Consider the following 21,109-nt stretch of genomic DNA (forward strand, 5'->3'; position numbering starts at 1 on the left):
CGGGCCCAGTTGCTCCGCGGCATGTGGGATCTTCCCAGACCAGGGCTCGAACCCGTGTCCCCTGCATTGGCAGGCAGATTCTCAACCACTGCACCACCAGGGAGCCCTGTTGATGGTTTCTTCTGCTGTGCAGAAGCTTTTTAGTTTAATGTAGTCCCATTTATTTATTTATTTTTGCTTTTGTTTCTTATGCTTTTGTTGTCAGATCCAAAAAATCATTGCCTAGAACAATGTCAAGGAGCTTTCCTCTGTTTTCTTCTAGGAGTTTTACAGTTTCAGGTCTTATGTTTAAGTCTAATCCATTTTGAGTTAATTCTTGTGAGTGGTGTAAGATGGGATCCAATTTCATTCTTCTGCATGTGGTTATCCAGTTTTCCCAACACCATTTATTGAAGAGACTATCCTTTTTTCATTGTGTATTCTTGGCTTTCTTGCCAAAGATTAGTTGACTGTATATGTGAGGGTTCATTTCTGGGCTCTCCATTCTGTTCCATTGGTCTATGTGTCTATTTTTCTGCTAATACATACTGTTTTGATTACTGTAGTTTTGTAGTATAGTTTGAAATCAGGATGCCTCCAACTTTGTTGTTCTTTCTAATAATTGCTTGGCTATTAAGAGTCTTTTGTGGCTCCATAAAAATTTTAGGATTTTTTTTTTCTATTTTTGAGAAAAATGCCATTGGAATTTTGATACTGATTGCATTGACTTTTAGATGGCTTTGGGTAGTATGGACATTTTAGTAATATTAATTCTTCCAAAACATGAATATGGGTTTCTTTTCATTTATTTGTGTTATCTTCAGTTTCTTTCATCAAAAGCTTGTCGTTTTCAGTGTACAGGCCTTTCACCTCCTTGGTTAAATTTATCCCTAAGTATTTTATTGTTTTTGATGCTATCATAAATGAGATAGTTTTCTTAGTTTCTCTTTCAGGTAGTTCATTGTTGGTGTGTAGAAACACAGCTGATTTTTGTATGTTGATTTCTGTATCCTGGAATTTTACTGAATTTGTTGACTCGTTCTAACAGTTTTTTGGTGGAGTCGTTAAGGTTTATAAGTATAAGATCATATCATCTGCAAACAAAGACAGTTTTACTTCTTCCTTTCCTATTTGGATGCCATTTATTTCTTTTTCTTGCCTGATTGCTCTAGCCAGGACTTCCAGTACTATGTTGAATAGTAGTGGTGAGAGTAGGCATTCTTGTCTTGTTACTGATCTTAGAGGAAAAGCTTTCAACCTTTCACCTTTGAGTATGATGTTAGTTGTAGGTTTGTCATCTATGGACTTTATTGTGTTGAGGTATGTTCCTTCTATACCCAGTTTTTTGAGCATTTTTATCATGAAAGGATATTGTATTTTGCCAAATGCATTTTCTGCATCTGTTGAGATGATCATGTGATTTTTATCTTTCATTCTGTTGATGTGATGTATCACATTTATTTATTTGCACATGTTAAACCATCCTTGCATCTCAGAAACCAGTCCCACTTGACCATGGTGTATGACTCTTTTAATGTACTGTTGAATTTGGTTTGCTGGTATTTTGTTGAGGATTTTTACATCTGTGTTCATCAGAGATATTGGTCTGTAATTTTCTTGTAGTTTCCTTATCTGGCTTTGGTATCAGGGTAATGCTAGTTTTGTAAAATGAGTTTGGGAGTGTTCCCTCCTCTTTAGTTTTTTGGAAGCATTTGAGAAGGACTGGCATTAATTCTGCTTTAAATGTTTGGTAGAATTCACCAGTGAAACCATCTGGTCCCAAGCTTTTCTCTATTAGGAGGTTTTTGATTACTGATTCAGTTTCCTTACTTGTTATTGGTCTGTTCAGATTTTCTATTTCTTCATGATTCAGTCTTGGTAGGTTGTACATTTCTAGAAATTTATTGATTTCTTCTAGGTTATCCAGTTTGTTGGCATGTAATTATTCATAGTAGACTCTCATGCTTCTTTGTATTTCTATACTATCAGTTATAATGTCTCCCTTTTCATTTCTGATTTTATTTGAGTCCTCTCTCTTTTTTCTTAATCAGTTAGCTAAAGGTTTGTCAATTTTGTTTGTCTTTTCAAAAAAACAGCTCTTAGTTTCTTTGATCATTTCTGTCATTTTTCTAGTGTCTATTTCATTTATTTCTGCTCTGATCTTTATTATTTCCTTTCTTCTGCTGACTTTGGGCTTAGTTCTTTTCTAGTTTCTTGAGGTATAAAGTGAAGTGGTTTATTTGAGATCTTATTTCTCAATGCAGGCATATATCATTATAAACTTAAACCTGCTTTTGCAGCATCCTGTAGATTTTCATTTTTGTGCTTCCATTTTCATCTGTTCAAGATTTTTTAAATTTCCCTTTGATTTCTTTGACTCATTGGTTGTTCAGGAGTGTGTTTTTTAATTTTCACATATTTGTGAATTTTCCAGCTTTCCTACACTTATTGATTTCTAGTTTCATGCCGTTTTGATTGGAAAAGACACTTGGTATGATTTCAATCTTCTTGAATTGCTGAGACTTATTTTGTGGCCTATCATATGATCTATACTGGAGAATGTTTTGCACATGCTTGAGAATAAAGTGTGCTGCTGTTGAATGGATTGTTCTGTATGTGTCTGTTAGGTCTGTTTGATCTAAAGTATGGTTCAAGTGCAGTGTTTTCCTTGTTGATTTTTTTAATCTGGCTGATCTGTCCATTGTTGAGAGTGGGGTATTGAAGTCCCTTGCTAAAATTGTTTTGTTGTCTATTTCACCCTTCAGATCAACAGTATTTGTTCACATAAAAATCTACCCTTTTACTCCCCGCCCCTTATTTTTTTGATGTCACCATTTACATCTTTTTGTATTGTGTATCCATTAACAAATTGTTGAAGCTAGGGTTAAGTAGTCTTTATAGTAGTGTTAAGTAGATAACACATCACCATGTTACAGTATTAGGGTGTCTCCATTTACCTTTACCAGTGTGTTGTATAGTTTCATGTTACTAATAAACACCTTTTTGTTTCAGCTCAAAGAACTCTTTTCAGCATTTCATGTAAGGCAAACTTAGTGGTGATGAAGTTCTTTAGCTTATACTTATTAGGAAAAGTCTTTATCTTGCCTTCATTTCTGAAGGACAACTTTTCTGGGTAAGGTACTCTTGGTTGGCAGTTTTTTTCTTCATCACTTTCTAGAGACCTAAGCTGGCTGCCTGTGTGGTTCCTGGGCTCTGCTGGGGACAGGGGAGAGGAGGGAGCCAGGAGGGACTCAGGTGGTGGCCTGGGCAATCCTGAATGCCTGTGGGACAAAAGCTGGTGAAGTCTGCAGGGGCTACATGGCAGCTGCAATTATGCTGGCTGTTGGCTGTGGGTCAAAATCTGCTGTTTGTCTGCCAAGCAGGTCTCTGTGAACCACAGGGGCTCCCACTGAGTGGGTGCTGCCAGTAGCCCCTACTTTTCTTCCTTGTTCCTAACTGGCTCTGTACACTTCTGCTTCACTAGTCTGTGGGGTGAAACTGAGGTGGGACCTTCGTGCAGTGTCTCCCAACGACTGGAGAGCTGACTGCCCACCCTGCTTTTCCTTTCCTGGTTGAGGGGAAGTTGCCTCCTGGGGCTGAACAGTGCTGGCTTGGGGGATGGGATGATGTAGACAAAATGGGTTGTCTTCCTTCTCTTCCTGTGTGAATATCCTCAGTTTTTTGGACCTCTTCCAGAGGTGTTCAGGGACAGCTGTCCAACCACTGATCTTTGTGGAGGGATGGGGAGGCTGGGTATCCTATGCCACTGTTTTGGTCTCCTGTGCCTTCAAAAATATTTCCTTTCCACTTTTTTCTGTAATCTTTTGTTTTTTCCATTTACCATTGAAAATGTGTTGATTGTAAAAAAAAAAAAAAAAAGCAACATAATTCAGAAATGTATAGTACAGGGCTTCCCTGGTGGCACAGTGGTTGGGAGTCTGCCTGCCGATGCAGGGGACACGGGTTCGTGCCCCGGTCCGGGAAGATCCCACATGCTGTGGAGTGGCTGGGCCCGTGAGCCATGGCCGCTGAGCCTACGCGTCTGGAGCCTGTGCTCCGCAACGGGAAAGGCCACAACAGTGAGAGACCCGCGTACCACAAAAAAAAAAAAGAAGAAATGTATAGTACAGACAGAGAACATTCTCCAAGTCCAGTCTTTTTTGTGCACGTGTTTGCATGCTTGTAATTAATATGCATATAATTTTGTAAGCTGCTTTTTTGGATTTATTAAATCATAAATATTTTTCCCAGATTACCACATGGTCTTTAAAACCAGTATTTTAATGGCTGCATAATAGCCCATTAGGTGAGCTTTCCATCAGTTACTTATGCTTGTCTTTTAGATTGTTTCCCATGCCATGTTTTACTATTGTAATTATAATTTATAATTTACTATTGTAATTATAACTATTGAACATTATAATGGTCAGCCTTAGGCATATTGTTCTTTCCTGTGACTTTGGATTATATCCTTAAAGGATTGGGGGTGGAATTATTGAGTTCAAGTCTGTTCAGTTTAAGTCTGTAATATCCATTTGCTTTCCAAAAAGTTATATGAGTATATTAGCATCACTGTAGCAAGAGGGCCTTTGTTTCATTTCAGGTAAAAATTCATTTCACAGAACTAGATCTTCTCAGTTCCATGGTTTATGACCACCAGATAAAATGAAAAACATGGGAAGACTAGTACAAAATTAGGAGTATACATGAGATAATATTTTAGTTTTTTGTGGAAAGTGAGCTGGTAATTAAATTGGACTTTCAGCAGCAGGGCTTTAAGTTTTATTTTAAGCCCAGGCTGCTGCATCCCTCCTCCTTTCTGGCCGAGTGTTTTAGCTTAAAATACAAGAACCTTCTAAAGTAGGTAAACTTTTTGATGTAAGGTTTGTGGATGTTTATAAACAAAGGTTGAAGTTATGGTATTTTTGAATGTTAGCTTTTTTACTTAACAAATATTTATAATATATTATAAAGACACACTTTGTTTTTTTCTTCAGAAGACAGCATTTCATAGAAGCCAGACGCTTGGCTATAGGAATGGCTATGCAGTTGTTCGACGTCCAACAGTTGGGATCGGCGGGGACCGGCTCCAGGTCAGCCAGCTGTCTCAGGCTGAGCTGGACAAGCTGGCCAGCGAGGCACCAGTCCTTACGTATGGCCAGCCCAAGCAGGCCCCGCGCACAGAATTCATTCCTGCCTATGTGGCTTTCGACAAAAAGGTATCATCTGGGATGGAAGGGTACCCCTTGAATTCAAATCTCTGAGAGCCAACTGTTTTCAGAAAAGGCAGCAGTAAACCACAGCCTTTCCAGATACTCTGAGGAGAAAATTGTTCAAATGCCTCTACCCTTAGTCATAGACAGCTGAACTCAGGATTGAAAGACCCTTTCTTTACTCAGGAAGCCGATTACAGAAAATAATTCCCTGTAGACGTCACTGAAATATTTTCTAAATACAGTTTTAAAAAGTTGGATGAGTTCTGAATTCTTGAGTTCATATTGCTATGTTTACTTGTTCTGTGTTTTCTGCTTTTTAAAAATCCTGTATTCTGTAGTAATGACAAATCCTTAATCTCTGTGTAGTGCAGAGTGTATCGTGACAATGACTTCATCTGTTGTCAGTTTTCTCCAGGCTGTCTCCATAAGTTTTGTTTTTCAGGGAACATTTCAGATTTGGCATAATATAACCAAAGGGTAGTATAACATTTTTGTTTGTGTCTTGTTTACCCTTATGCTTTTGTAATGTGAGTTGCTTTATTTCCATCTGTTAACATTTCCACATCATCCTTGATTTTCCTTGTCACTGAGCTTCCTCTTTTCACTAAGGTGAGCTTGCCCTAACCCTAGCCATGCAGCAGAATTACTGATGGGACTTTTAAGAAACTTGGATGTTGCCCCAGCCCTCACTGATTCTAATTTCTAGATGATTTTTATGTATAACTGGCTGTGAGAACTACTGACTAGTTTTTATAAGTTAGCTTTCTTCATTTACTCTTAGCCTATCTTATTTCTCTCTTTTTTTGGTCTTACTTTTCATTTTATTATTTTTGTTAAATGTCTATACCATTTTCATCCAGCTGGCCAATCTTTATTAATAGAGTACCTGTTGAAGCTAGAGGCTGGAAGGTACAAAATAATCTAGTGGTGAAAATATGCCATTTACATTAATAATCCCTTAATTAAAAAAATTTTTAATGTATCAGACGTAATCTATATCATCTCCCCTTCCCCATCTCAACTAACTCATTTGATACAAACATGTTGACATGTCCACTTATAGGCTGAACCTAAACATCCATATCAATGGTATGATTGGGTATTTCTTTACCTTTTTCTTATTTCTCTTGTTTATTTACAGCTGTGACAGGCACTGCAAAACCAGTAGAAAAGGGAAAGGGGTGAAAATACAAGAGAGGAGTGGGATAGGCATTTTAACAGTTTATCAAGATACAAATGGTTAGGTTCAATTTTTACTGAAAACAATCGCAAATAACTATCGTAAGCTAGAAAGTAATAAAGTATTAATGAGGGACTTCCCTGATGGTCCAGTGGTTAAGACTTCACCTTTCAATGCAGGGGGTGCAGGTTCGACCCCTGGTCGGGGAGCTAAAATCCCACATGCCTTGCGACCAAAAATCCAAAACATAAAACAGAAGCAATATTGTAACAAATTCAGTAAAGACTTAAAGAAAAAAAGTATTAATGAAATTCAAAGAGGGAGAATTGTGCCAGAATAGGAAATAAGCTTCTTATTTTTTGTTTTTCTATGTAATTTTATGCTAATTGTCATTACTTAATTTTTACTTTTAAAATATTATTTGTAATTCATTTCTTTAAAAATAGTGCTCATGAAAAGAATATTTACATTTTTGTTTTCCTACTCTTTTTGGATCATCACCATTTCTCTATAAATGATTCTTACCATAGATAATGAGGTAGAGTAGTTAAATGCATGGTTTTGAAACTAAGATTTTTTTTGTGATAAGAAAACTATGGGTTTTCTGAATTAAATCAGAGTTTAAATTTTTTTGGTAATACCCAGAAGTCCACTTAATAGCCAGCATATTTGTCCATGTTTTGGACATTCTTTGTACCGTTCCTCATCCTTAGAATATAACTATTTCTTACGTAGATTATAAAGACCAGGATATCTCCAAGGAGTGCATGCATCTTTTCTCTTTGTTCCCGTACTGTTCTCGTCATCATCACCCACTGTATCCATTTCCCAGGCTAACTTTCCACTCTGTGTTCCTGGTGTTCTTCTTCTTTCATCTTCTTCATCTTTAACTTCCATCCTACTGCCATTTCAAACACTCAGGTGACTATTTCTCTACCTAGGGTCATACCATCCTGTCTTAAGAAGCCTTCTTTCTACTTGTAACCCTTTAAGCAACTTTTTTCCTCACTTGATTGTCACTTCGCTTAGAAGCTGACTTCACCCTCAAGCCCAAAACTACTTTTTCTTAGTAGCCAGTGTTGTTTTTCTTGTCAGATCTGGAGAGGTTTTCTTTGCCAGCATTCTCTTTTACCTGTTTACAACATCTGCCATTGCTGACCCCCCTTCCTCTTTGAAACTCTGCTTTTCTTTTGCTACCAGGACTCTTCACTCTCCTGGTTTTCTTCTCTCTTTCTCTCTCTCAATGCTCCTGCTCTGGCCTTCCTTCCTCCTCTCATTTATTAACGGTAAGTGTTTTCAAGGTTCTGTTCTCATTCCTTATTCTATATTGTTGAGAGATTTCACCCACTTTTGTGATTTCAGCTGTCATCTCAAGGTAGACAACTGTCAATGTTTATTTCCAATTCTGACCTTATTGAAACTCCAGACCAGCCGCGGGATCTCTTCACCTGATGAGCTGTTGGCACCTCAGGGTCTGTGTGTCTGTAGCTCAGCTCATCACCTTTTCCCGCAGACGTGCTCTTTCTGTGTCCCCCTAGGTAATGCAAGCTTGAAGAGCTTGAAATCTGAGCCACGTTTGGCTCTTCCTTGCTTCACTCCCCACATTCAGTGATTTGCCGAATCGAGCATCTCTCACTTCCCTTTCCTCTCCTGCTATCTTAGTTCAAACAAGCAGCGTGTTAACAACTAACATGTCGTTAACTGTTGTATTAGTCTCATTCTTGTTTTTTATGCTCATAACAGGTCTACTGCTTGGTTTATTCCCCAAAGCACAGCTCTGATGATATCACTTCTCAGGGAGAACATTACCACTACCCAGCTGCTCTAGCCCCCAGCTGAAAGTCATCCTTTTAAAAAATTTTTTTAATTTTATTTTTTTAATTGAAGTATAGTTGATTTACAATGTTGTGTTTCAGCTGTACAGCAAAGTGATTCAGTTATACATATATATATATTCTTTTTCAGATTCTTTTCCCTTATTATTATAAGGTTATTATACAAAGTATTGAGTATAGTTCCCTGAGTTATACAGTGGGTCCTTGTTGGTTATTTATTTCATATATAGCAGTGTGTATCTGTTAATCGCAAACTCCTAATTTATCCACCCCCTCCTGAAAGTCATCCTTGACTCTTCTTTTCCCTCAAAACCCACATCCAATCTTATCATCAAGCTCTGTCATTTCTGTCTCTAAAATATATAACTAATCCATTTACATATTTCCAACTCCACCATTACCATTAATTCATTTTCCACAGAACAGCCAGGCCTATCTTTTAAAAATAAATATCAGAACATGTCACGTACTGACGAAAATACTTCTCCATGGCTTTCTCATGTATACAACTGTACAGGTTCCTTGCAGTCACCACAAGACCTGGCCCTCCCTGCTGTTTCTGCAGCCTTTTCCTGGGCCTCTCTTTTCCTCACCCACTGTGTTTCAGTCATACTCGGTTTATTTTCCTTATTTTCTTGAGATTGTAATACACCACCCCAGGACCTTTGCATGTGCTGTTCCCCCTACCTGGAATAGCTTTCCCTCTGCTCTTAAGCAGCTGACTCCATCTCATCCTTCAGTGTGACTTACTATGAAGCTTTTTCTGGCCACTACGTTAAGGTGGTCCCTCTGTATTTTTCTCTATCATTTTTTTCTTTGTTTCCTTCGCAGTAGTGTATTACAGTTTGTATTGCTGATTTGTTTAGTGTTTATCTGTCCTACTTGAGTGTATACTTCATTAGCGCAAGGATTCATCTGGTCTGTTCTGTGATTGGTACTCAATAATGAGATGAATCATTATTTAAGAAATAAAATTAACATATTTGTGTCACTGCTGAAAATTGGCAAGCTGAGCATGCAACGCACAGATATAATAGACTAAAATAAAAAATAATAAAAAAGTACCTAGGCTTTTTATAATTGTATGTGATATGAAAATATTCAGCATCTTCCCCATCAATTTGACATCATTGCGAATAGTTCCAAGTTTCTTGGGGCATTCTGAGCACTTCCTGGGAGTTAGGAGACTTGGATTCTAATTCTGGGTGTTGTGTTGGCACCTTGAGGAGGCTCAACATTTAGTGTCCTCATCTATATAATTAGTTAGAATACATGTAGGAATCTATCCAGCTGTAAAATTCCATGAAAAATAAATTTTTTAGCACAGTATCTAAATATTCCTTTTTCCTTCCTTTTTACATAATATATTTCCTTCTTATTCTACCTGGGAAAGCTAATGTTATCTTAACTACTTGCTAAACAGTTTTCCTAGATTAACTCTTTTCCAGTCATTTCTTTCTGGGTGGAGCACAGAACTCTTAATTCTGTTCTTAATAAGTAGCTAAGTGCCTTTTTGATTAACAGTCAAATAAATAAGTACATTCAGGGTTAGAGTATTTTTTCCTGAGTCTTCACATGTTGGTCTGGCTCTCTGTAATGTGACTTACATGGTGAAAACATGTAGTTTTAGCCATATGTATAGATCATATGCCAGAGGAAACCCAAGTACTTTATTGCACAAACGGATTCATTTTTAAAAATCAGAGATAAATGTACAGACAGAAAAAAACTTCTAGGTTTTCTTTTAATGGGTAAAATTTTTACCACTTACAGTTTACGTCAGACAACAAACTCCCAAATAACCGAGAACTTAAGAATTTAGTGCCCTAGTTAACTGAATAGTCAGTTTCTTCAATAAATACCAAATATACCATATATACATAATCAGTTACTTCTTTTCCCTGTACAATCTGAATGTACTAAAATGAATATAAAGCGAACACTTAACTGTGCATTATTTAATTTTGCATTATTTAATTTTTCTTTGCTTCAAAAGGAATGTTTTGGATTTTACAAAATGATCATGTGGTCACAATTCACTACTGTAAATGTACAAAGATAGGAGATTAGGATTCATTTGTACTGATCACATGGCATAATTCTATAGGGTTTGTTTTTAAATAACTCATTAACATTTTATAAAACAGAATGCAAAAAATTCTGATTATTTGAGCCTTTAAAATGTGTGTGTATCTTTTCCCTGCCTCCCATTCTGAGGCCGGGTTCCTGTTGCCAAAGGTATTTTCATCCCCTCCATCTTAGAAAACAGATGGCATAGGAAACTGGGGGTGCCCCAGGCTTCAATCTTTCGTCTTCTTCTTTGTCTATGCTCACTCCTTTGCTCCAGACTCATGCCTTGAAATGTCCTTTACACAAGTGGTCCCCAACCTTAAAGGCACCTCAGACTGGTTTCGTGGAAGACAGTTTTTCCACGGACCCTGAGGAGAGGGGCGGGTAAAGGTTTTGGGATGATTCAAGCACATTACATTTATTGTGCACTTTATTTCTATTATTATTACATTGTAATATATAATGAAATAATTCTGCTGACAGGAGGCGGAGCTCAGGTGGTAATGTGACCGATGGGGAGCAGCTGTAAATACGGATGAAGTTTTGCTTGCCCGCCAGCCACTCATGTCCTGCTGTGCGGCCCGGGGGTTGGGGACCTCTGCTCTACACAGTGAATTGTGTCCTGAATTCTAGATGTAACTGCCTATCTGACATCTCCTCTTGAATATTCAGTGGATATCTGAAACTAAACATGTTCAAAACTGAACCCCTAATTTTGTTTCCCACCCCCCCAAACTTGCTCCACTGCATTCTGCTCCGTATCAGATTGATAGCAGTTCCATTTTTCTCGGTTGGTCAAGTCAGAATGTTGAGTCATCCTGATTCTCCTCTAATACTGACTTCTTTCCCAAAACCCAGCCCTGCATCTCAGGTTGCCTCCTGCCACAGTAACTGTGCGTGCTGAATTCAGAAGTCTAAAATCCAGCTCACCGTCTGCTCTACAGAGCTATCTTCTCAGGTAAATCTGTGTAAGCCTGTGGCTCAGGTACAGACCATTTCGTACGTGAATTACTGATCATGTCCTCTTTCAATTCTTTGCAACTGTTGTAAAATGTTACTTTTAAAGGATCTTTGTCTTTTGCTTTTACCATGTGATTTTTCTCCTTTAAACATTCCATTACATTCATCCATCTCATCTTTTTATTATGAGTTTTAAGGTCTTGACTTCATTATATTCATATTTCTCCTATGCAGCTGCCTGTTCTCTCTTGCTTTTTATCTTGTTCTTCCGCAGCAGACATTATACATTATCTCATCTTCCCATCCATTGAACCATAATTGTCTTCACTAAAGAGTCTCCTTGGTTTGTTCCTCTTACTCTAGTAGAGGTTCGGGTTAACACTCTTGCCTCCCTGAAGCATCATTCTAATACGTTCTTGCCCTGAAAAGAAGTATTAAAAATAGAATTATAGAAATTTTAAAATCCCAGCGCATGTCAACATGAGTTTTTTTTTTTTTGGCCACGCCGTGCCGCTTGTAGGATCTTAGTGCACAGACCAGGGCTCGAACCGGCGTCCTTGTCAGTGAAAGTGCAGAGTCCTAACCACTGGACCACCAGGGAATTCCCAACATAAGCTTTTTATATTATTTTTAAATGTTTTTCCAAATGTACAGTAGATGTGTCATTTTGACTTTGCACTGATGCTTCCAGAGGACCTAGGATTTGCTTCATCTAGAATAGATGTTTCTGAGCGCAGTGAGGGTATTGACACGCCACCCAAGAGTCTACGGTGGATTGTTGATTTGAGAGTCATTCCTATAAAGTCTCTAAGAATGAATATGTCATTAATGTGCATTTACAGGGGACTGCACTCCTGAAGAAATGGACTAGAGACTTCATTTTCATTTTGAAACCAAAGTCATAGTCTCTTATTCTTTCCAGAAATTTTAAGAGGGATTTTTGACATTGAAGTAAAGCTAGTAGAGTTAAGGTCTTTAAGCCATCTTGTCAAGGACCGTGTTAATAAACAGTCTACACGTAGTTTGAGTATTTAGAACAGAGGTCAGCAAGCTTTTTCTGTGAAGAGCCAAATAATAAATATTTTGGGCTTTGCAGCTGTCTGCTTGAGCTGCCGTAATAAAATACAGACAGACAGGTGACTTAAACAATAGAAATTAATTTTCTCACAGTTCTGGAGGCTTCAAGTCCAAGATCAGGACTCCTGCTAATTTGGTTTCTGGTGAAGGCTCTCTTCCTGGCTTCCAGAGAGATGCCTTCTTTTTTTTTTTTTTTTTTTTTTTTTTTTATTTTTTTTTTTGCTGTACGTGGGCCTCTCACTGTTGTGGCCTCTCCCGTTGCGGAGCACAGGCTCCGGACGCGCAGGCTCAACGGCCATGGCTCACGGGCCCAACCGCTCCACGGCATGTGGGATCCTCCCAGACCGGGGCACGAACCCGTGTCCCCTGCATCGGCAGGCGGACTCTCAACCACTGCGCCACCAGGGAAGCCCCCAGAGAGATGCCTTCTTGCTGTGTCCTCACGTGGCTGTTCCTCAGTGCCTGTGGGCTAAGAGAGGGGAGAGCTCTCTTCCTCTTCTTACAAAGCCACCGGTTCTGTCGGATTAGGGCCCCACCCTTAGGGCTCATTTAATCCGAATTACCTCCTAAAGACCCTATTTCCAAATACAGTCACGTTGGGGGTTAGGGTTCCAACATACGAGTATTGTGGGGGTGGGAGACAGTTCAGTCCATAGCAGCAGCCCAGCTACTCAGCTCTGCCTTCGTAATGGGAAAGCAACCATTAGCAATTACGTGTTAATTATTTCGTATAATTTCCATGTGTTTTGAAATTTTATTCTTTTGATTTTTCAACAATTTAGATATGAAAACATTCTTAGCTTGCAAGTTATACAAAAACAGGTGGCAGGGGTAGGTTTGTCCCATGATTGTAGTTTGGCAACCCTTGAGTTAGAAGAAGGAGTGATGAGTATTCGAATCTCCCTGAGTGTTTCTCGGCACAGGAAGGTACTTGGTATTTTTGGATGAGACACTAATACACCATTTTTCCCTCCCTTTTGTATTACAGGTGCTGAAATTTGATGCCTATTTCCAAGAAGATGTTCCTCTGTCAACTGAGGAACATTACAGGATCCGCCAAGTGAACATTTACTACTATCTGGAAGATGGCAGCATGTCTGTCATAGAGCCTGTTGTGGAAAACTCCGGGATCCCTCAAGGCAAGTTAATCAAACGACAGCGCCTAGCCAAGAATGACCGGGGAGACCATTACCATTGGAAAGACCTAAACCGAGGAATAAACATCACAATTTATGGCAGAACTTTCCGCATTGTTGACTGTGACAAGTTCACACAGGTATAGTATATGTTTTTGGAAGCTGTGGTGCTTAGGCATTATTCTAATCTACAGAAGGATACATGTCACTTGTTAGGGTAAGAGGAGGGCACTGATCATCTGTCTTGAGTGGATTATCGTGTAGGTTAATATGGCATTTGTCTATGTCCTATGTGCCATCACTATGTAGTGACATCATTTTTTTCAAAATGATATTGCTACATATCCATTCAAATAAAGTTAAATTCCCTTCACAACTGAATCATTTGATAAGAAATCAGTTCACATGCCAGTTCAGATAGAGAATAGGGGAGCTAGTTCCCTTGATGGGGTAGAAATATGGAAGAGGCATTGGGCAATTTAGCTGAAGTTTGGGTTTACAAAAATAACACTACCACTATTAGCAGATATGAGCCTAAAATTTTTTGTACAATTCGTATTTTTTCCATAACTCATACGTGCTTTGTTCTAGGGAAACTTGCTATCTAAAGAATTCCTGGAATAAAAGCATTTTTAAAGGAAAACACTTTTTTATAGTGAGAAAAATCCTCCATTTCTCTATTTCGTAAATATGGATTTTTTGATAACTTATACTTAATTGTAGAGAGAGAGAGAGAGAAAGAAGCGAGAGAGAGAGAGAGCGCTTTCTTTAGCACAAAGTGTAGGTATTAGGAAATCAATTCCAAATTTGTTTCACTTAAAAAAAAATGTTAGTAGCAAAAGTATAGTTCCTGAATTTTTTATGCCTTTAATCCCATGTGACCTAATGCCAAATGTGATTAATTTTTACCATGCACTGAGCTCCTGTGAGTTCACTCATTTATTTTTTTCATTTAGTAATTTATTTAGCAAATGCTTACTGAGTGCCTGCTGTGTGCCAGGCACTGTTTTAGGTGCCAGGTAAAAGTATTTGCCCTTATGGAGGTTATTACATTGTGGTTGGAGGAGACAAATAATAAGCAAACAAATGTATAATATGTCAGATGCTGCTAAGAGCTATGGAAGAAACTAAAGAGAGTAAAGGAGATGGGAGTTGGAGGGGGCACGATATGTAAAGGCTGGGCAGGGAAGGCCTCACTGATGAGATGATGCAGGGACAGGACCTCAGGGCAGTGAGGAAAGGAACCATGGCATCCTTGGCTTGTCGCCCCAGAGCTGCCGAGAAAACTGTATAGAAGGTGGAGGTGCCAGACCATCTTTGAGATACTGTCCCCTTCAAATGTGTTCTGATCTCTCATTTTTTAGGTTTTGAAGTTCTTTTTATCATAGGCAGTTCCAGAATTGTGCCGACAATGAAAAATTATGAAATGTATAAATTTAAGGTATTACAATTGTTTTTACAATTGTGTCTTTACAGACAGTTTGAACATTTGCAAGTTGATCACTGAGCCATTGATCTAAGCCAGTTACAGTCAGTTCTCATTATTAATGGTAGTTGTGTTCAGTGCAGTCGCCACAAACACTGAGTTAGCAAATACTGAACCATTGCTCCTAAGAGAGATACAGAGTTAGGTTCCTACAAGCCTCTGGTCAAAATGTTACCTTGTTCTGTGTGTTCTTTCTGTTTACAGATGCCATATTTAAAATACATTGTTGATTCATTAACATTGAGGTCATGGCCAAAGCACTGTAAGTCATGCCTGAATGAAGCTTAGCTGACACTTGTATTTTTTCCTTAAGATACATCACAGCTGCCTTTTTTTCTCTGGTAAAATATACATAACCTGAAATTTAGCACTTTAACCATTTTTAGATGTACAGTTTAGTGGCACTGAGTACATATCACAGTCTTCTTGTACTGAGAACAGAAAACAGCACTGCTCTTTGGGGGCTACTCTACACAGCAAAATCACCAACAGAAAGCACGTTAAGTGAGAAAAAGTGGCTCCAAATAGACCATGAAAAGGACACTTTTTCACCAGGAAAGCTGAAAACAAGAAGGCAGAACTTCACGTTGTTCAGCCTCAGCTGGCAACTCAGAATTTTCACTGCTCCGTGCACAGCTGCAGAGGACCACAAAAGCGCCAGGAGGGTTGATTACAAATAAGTTTTAGCAAGTGGACAAATTTGTAAATACAGAAATTTGTGAATAATGGGGATCAGCTGTATTTTAATTACTAATGATAGACAAGAGCTGAGTATTTCAGGCACTGATGATTAGATTGAATTATGTTTTCAATAATAGATCTGTTAGGTTACAAGTTGGCTTCTATAACAGTTTGAGATTTGTTCACATCTTATCTAATTTGATGGTTTTCACTACAGCTGGACCTATGAGTGGATAAGGAAGAGACTGGCTTTATAGTTTAATTTAGACAAGGAACCACCTCCATTCACACAAATCATCATCACCATGCCTTCTCACCCCCTCCTCATGGCTCCACATAAATGGTCCTATAGACAGAATGAACTGAACACGTTAAAAGATAGAGCTCCAGAACTCAGAGAGCTAGAATTTATTATCTTCACCAAAGTATTACCGCTGGTGTCACAGATGTGAATCCTACTCCACAGATACAGGTGCACAAGAAATGTTACTTTGTTTTTGAAAAGTAACTTAAGATCTAATTGAGCCCCAGTCAAACTGGCCTGGTGTTTCTGTTCGCCCTCAGCTTTGCCAAAGATTCTAAGCCCTAAGAATAGCAAGTAAGCAGCAGCACTCCCAGACCCAAAGGGGTTATCTATGCAGGGTCCCTAGGTTGTCCAGTGACCAAGGGCACCCCCCTGAAGCTTGATGCTGAGTAAGAGACTGGACTCTGAACACCTGTTCTCCAAGCGTCCCTGAAGAGACCTGGGGAGTCTTGCTCTTCTAAGGCCCACCAACCTGTGTCTGTTTTCCAGGCTGGGGGAATCTCCCCCTTTCTGTCTTCTTGCCCTCAAAGACATTCCCTTCTCTCCCCTCCTCCTGGGACACTTTAGAATAATCACTTCAAAGAGTTTAGGCTTTTTCTAAGAGACAGGAAGAATAGTCAACTTCAGGAAGCTTCTACATTCCTGCCGAAATCCCTAAAGTAAGGTTAACAAAGGGCTTGGTTATCAGTTGTAAGCAACAAAAAGGAGTAAAACCCCCATTAAATTTCTCAGTCAATAATCCTGCTACATTAGTAGACCATCTCAAGGGAGGGGAGAATTTTGTCATCTGCAGTTCAGTAGTTTTAATAGATGTTGAGATCATAATATTATAATATTGAAAGGATAGTGGTGGGACTTCCCTGGTGGCACAGTGGTTAGGAATCTGCCTGCCAATGCAGGGGACACAGGTTCGAGCCCTGGTCCGGGAAGATCCCACATGCTACGGAGCATCTAAGCCTGTGTGCCCCAGCTACTGAGCCTGCGCTCTAGAGCCCGTGAGCCACAACTACTGAGCCCGCCTGCCCCTGCCGCAACTACTGAAGCCCACGCACCTAGAGCCTGTGCTCCACAACAAGAGAAGCCACTGCAGTGAGAAGCCCGCGCACCACAATGAAGAGTAACCCCTGCTTGTCACAACTAGAGAAAGCCTGTGTGCAGCAATGAAGACCCTACACAGCCAAAAAATAATAATAATAAATAATTTTTTTAAAAAAGAAAGGATATTGGAGACTGCCTAATATACTAAGATTATAAGCTAGTTAGCAGAGCTGATACTAGAACCCATGTATTTTGGCCCTGAGTTCTGTATATTTTCTATTGAATTGTCCAAAAGCAAACCACACAATTCCCAAAAGAAATCCAGACTTCAGATTAATTTCCAGTTCCGCAATGTAAACAGATCCCAGGAAATTGTTCTTTTCTGGTCAATAAAAAAGATAGTTTATTGTGCTTTTAAGAAGAATTGTCAAGTTGTATTAAAATATATAGTGAGGGCTTCCCTGGTGGCACAGTGGTTGAGAGTCCACCTACCGATGCAGGGGACACGGGTTCGTGCCCCGGTCTGGGAAGATCCCACATGCCGCGGAGCGGCTGGGCCCGTGAGCCATGGCCGCTGAGCCTGCGCGTCCGGAGCCTGTGCTCCGCAACGGGAGAGGCCACGACCGTGAGTGGCCCGCGTACCGAAAAAAAAAAAAAAAAAACCAAAAAAAATAAAATAAAATAAAATATATAGTGACTTAAAATATTTTATTTACTCATAATTAGCAAAATAAAATTCAATGATCACATCAAGTTCAGATGCTTTCTTTAACTTTTTTTTAGGGAGATTTGAGCACTTGATTCGTCTTTCCTATTTGGCTGAAATATTTTTTGGTCTAAAATAATTAGTGGGTATGCTTTCTTTTTTTTGCGGGAAGTACTTAATCATATATTTGTTTTAAATGAGATGGAAAGCTGGGGATTTGACTTCAGCTTAACTTTGCCATTGTGCAGCTTGCCCCCAAACCTGATATGAATTACATATTGTTCAAACTATGGTTAGGTTCCCGATGTATGTATGTAAGCAATCCTAGTACTTCCTCTGTTCCTGGGTACTTACTTAAATCTAATTGATCTGAATTCATATTTGAAGCCAGTTACCTTACCATCATGTCTTCCATTTATACTTAAGGTGATTATCAGTTATTATCTGCATTATAGAACTGGGTCAATCAAAGGCTTAGTACTGCTAAGACATGTCCAAGCTTCAAACTAATGGTTAAGGTGGGCAGTAGCTTAGAAATTCTTATTATACTTATTTTTACAGCGTCACTTAATATTTACTTTGAGAAGTTTCAAGAAAGATAATCATTATTAATTTTTGAATTATGTAGGTATTTTTGGAAAGTCAAGGAATTGAACTAAATCCACCAGAGAAGATGGCTCTCGATCCTTACACTGAACTCCGGAAACAGCCTCTTCGTAAGTATGTGACCCCAGCAGACTTTGATCAACTGAAGCAGTTTCTCACCTTTGACAAACAAGTAAGTGACCCAGTAGGTTTACTTGTTTCCAAATGTAGCACTGCTTATTAGCAAGTTATTTTGGTAGATGTATATTTTGAAACATTACATCTGTAATTTAACTGGTCAGATACAGTGCTATCTTTCTGGGGTTAGAGGTACAGGAATGCCTGAGTTTCATATCAGAGGTTCAAAGATGATTGTGGAGTTAAGTCTTGTGAGCTCCACCAAACTTTTAAATCTTAAAGCAATTGCTGAGCAACATCTGCTCCCTGCTTTTTACTTCTAACCACCTACTTCTTTTCTCAAATATGAATTAATGTCAAAGAATCATTTGGGAAACCTTAAATGAATTATTGGGATATTTCAAAGCTATTGCATTTATGTAGGTTTCTAGTGTTAAACTAGTAATTTCACAGCATTCCCATTGCAGATGCTTCCTTGTTCAATTTTATACTGATGTGTGAGTACAGAATGTTCTGGGTATTTTCCAGCTCTGTTCCAACCTTCCTATCTTCCCCTTGTGGACTGGTGTATTTGAGTCTTCTCCTTTACTGTACTAAAGGGAAAGAGAAAGCAGAGAGATCACCCTCAGTGTTTCTTTGCTGCTTTTTTCTCTCAGACATCTAATTCCGTTTAGTTCAGAAAATTTTACCTAGCACTAGCAAGGTCTTTTAAGAACATTCTTTATATCAGTCATATGTCTGTCATTATTTTGTATTTAAAGATTGTATTGTTGACACTGTTACTAGAAGGAACAGTTGAAAGAGCTAAAAAAAGACTGATTAATAATTGAAAATTCTTTCCATACTAATTATATACAAACCATTCACATGTACCTTTATTAATACACATAAAGCACTGAACAAAGGGCCCACTGCTCTTCTAATTCAGCTTCTCTTTCACTGACTAATATTTTGGATCAAAATGAATCATTCTTTCTCAGCACAAGCTTATAAGACTATTATTTAATACTTTCCAGCTGTTGACATCTGGCATATGATTTCATATGTTTTTGTATCTTTGGTGAATACTTTGTTTTTAACCATCTGAGATTATGTCATAGTCTTTCTGGTTAATCTTTTCATCATTGTCTGATACAGAAATGCCAAAGTAGCTAAGTTAAACTCTCCACCTGTAGAATTTTTACTTAAGTCACTGCTTTGGGTTCCTCAAAGGTTCTTCGATTCTATGCGATCTGGGATGATACAGACAGCATGTTTGGTGAATGTCGGACCTACATCATTCATTACTATCTCATGGATGATACAGTGGAAATTCGAGAGGTCCACGAACGGAATGATGGGCGAGATCCCTTCCCACTCCTCATGAGCCGCCAGCGCATCCCCAAGGTTTTGGTGGAGAATGCAAGTATGTGTGATTCAGTTTATCCTCTGTTAATTGGGACCTTTCCTGGATCTCAAAGGAGTTAATCAGTGTGGTCATTCCCTTTACACTTGGGAGGTGCTTGCTGTGTTCTCTTAGGTTCTCAAAAAGCAGCTTTCCCATAACTTCCCTTCTTTACTGGCCCCTCGATCCAAGCTTGTATCTGAAATGGTCTGGCAGAGATGACTGATACCAAGATCAAGGGAACAAAACCAAAACAGCAGTGGAAGATTTATTTAAAGTGTGGAAGATTTATTTAAAGTGTGGAAGAGCAAGGCTTCTGAGCTGAAGCAATTTCATGTCAGATTTTTAATGCATTTCTAAAACAAGCTTGTTTTCATTCAGAGATACAGCTTACCATTTCCTTATGTGCTTTTCAGACTTTGCTTCTCACCTCAACCACTTCCTAATCAGGAAGTTTCTATGTGGGATAACTTCAGATGGGAAAAGGCATGTCTGTGGTTCATAATGGTGGATCCCCATTGTATCAACCCTTGGTCTTTCTTTGCTGATATAAAATAACCTTATCAATTGGAGTGTGAGAATGCAAACAAAATGCAGCTGAGACAGGCTGTCTCACTACTTTTCTGGAATAAGTAGACTTGCTTTAGTTATTGACTTAATAGTTTAAGAATTTTCTCTTACAAAAGTGTCATCTTGGTCACATGTAATGACCAATGTTTGGATGGCTGACAGAACTCTGTAATAAATACTTTTTTTTTTTAACTCTGTTTTGGAACTAAGAGATAAGAAATTCCAGGTATTGAGCAAGAGATTTGTCTTAGAGGTTATAAACAAATTGGCAGTCTGAAAGCTAAATCCAGCCTACCCACATGTATTGCTTGGTCTGCACAGTGTTTTTTAAAAATACAGAGTTATTTGGGGGCAAGGAGGTGGAGATTTCCATCACTGGGAGAGTGGATAATCAGAATGTGGTGAAGGTATATCCTGATAAATATGTAATAGAAGCAAAATGTACAAGAAAGCAAATGGATGCATCTTTTTTTTTTTTCGGTATGCGGGCCTCTCACTGCTGTGGCCTCTCCTGTCGTGGAGCACAGGCTCCAGACGTGCAGGCTCAGCGGCCATGGCTCACGGGCCCAGCCGCTCCATGGCACGTGAGATCCCCCCGGACGGGGGCATGAACCCGTGTCCCCTGCATCGGTAGGCGGACTCTCAACCACTGCGCCACCAGGGAAGCCCCCGGATGCATCTTAAATGCATCGTGCTGTGTAGAAAAAAAGTAAAAGGAGATGTATAATGCAATACCATTTACATGAAGTAAAATGCACACAAAA

At 39.0% G+C, this 21,109-nt stretch overlaps 1 protein-coding gene across 1 annotated transcript in view; it reads left to right on the forward strand.

Annotated features, from left to right (window-relative positions):
* The window catches only part of EFHC1 (EF-hand domain containing 1), a gene marked incomplete at its 5' end in the record, with an annotated part of 67,041 nt that overhangs the window by 8,862 nt on the left and 37,070 nt on the right, over window positions 1-21,109 (forward strand). The window contains 4 exons of the mRNA XM_079712657.1: window positions 4,977-5,198; window positions 13,306-13,593; window positions 18,297-18,446; window positions 19,604-19,796. Of these exons, the coding sequence (XP_079568783.1) occupies window positions 4,977-5,198; window positions 13,306-13,593; window positions 18,297-18,446; window positions 19,604-19,796 (853 nt within the window). The remainder of the gene's footprint in view (window positions 1-4,976; window positions 5,199-13,305; window positions 13,594-18,296; window positions 18,447-19,603; window positions 19,797-21,109) is intronic.

This window comes from Hyperoodon ampullatus (genome assembly GCF_949752795.1).
Source record: "Hyperoodon ampullatus genome assembly, chromosome: 10".
Taxonomy (NCBI): Eukaryota; Metazoa; Chordata; class Mammalia; order Artiodactyla; family Ziphiidae; genus Hyperoodon; species Hyperoodon ampullatus.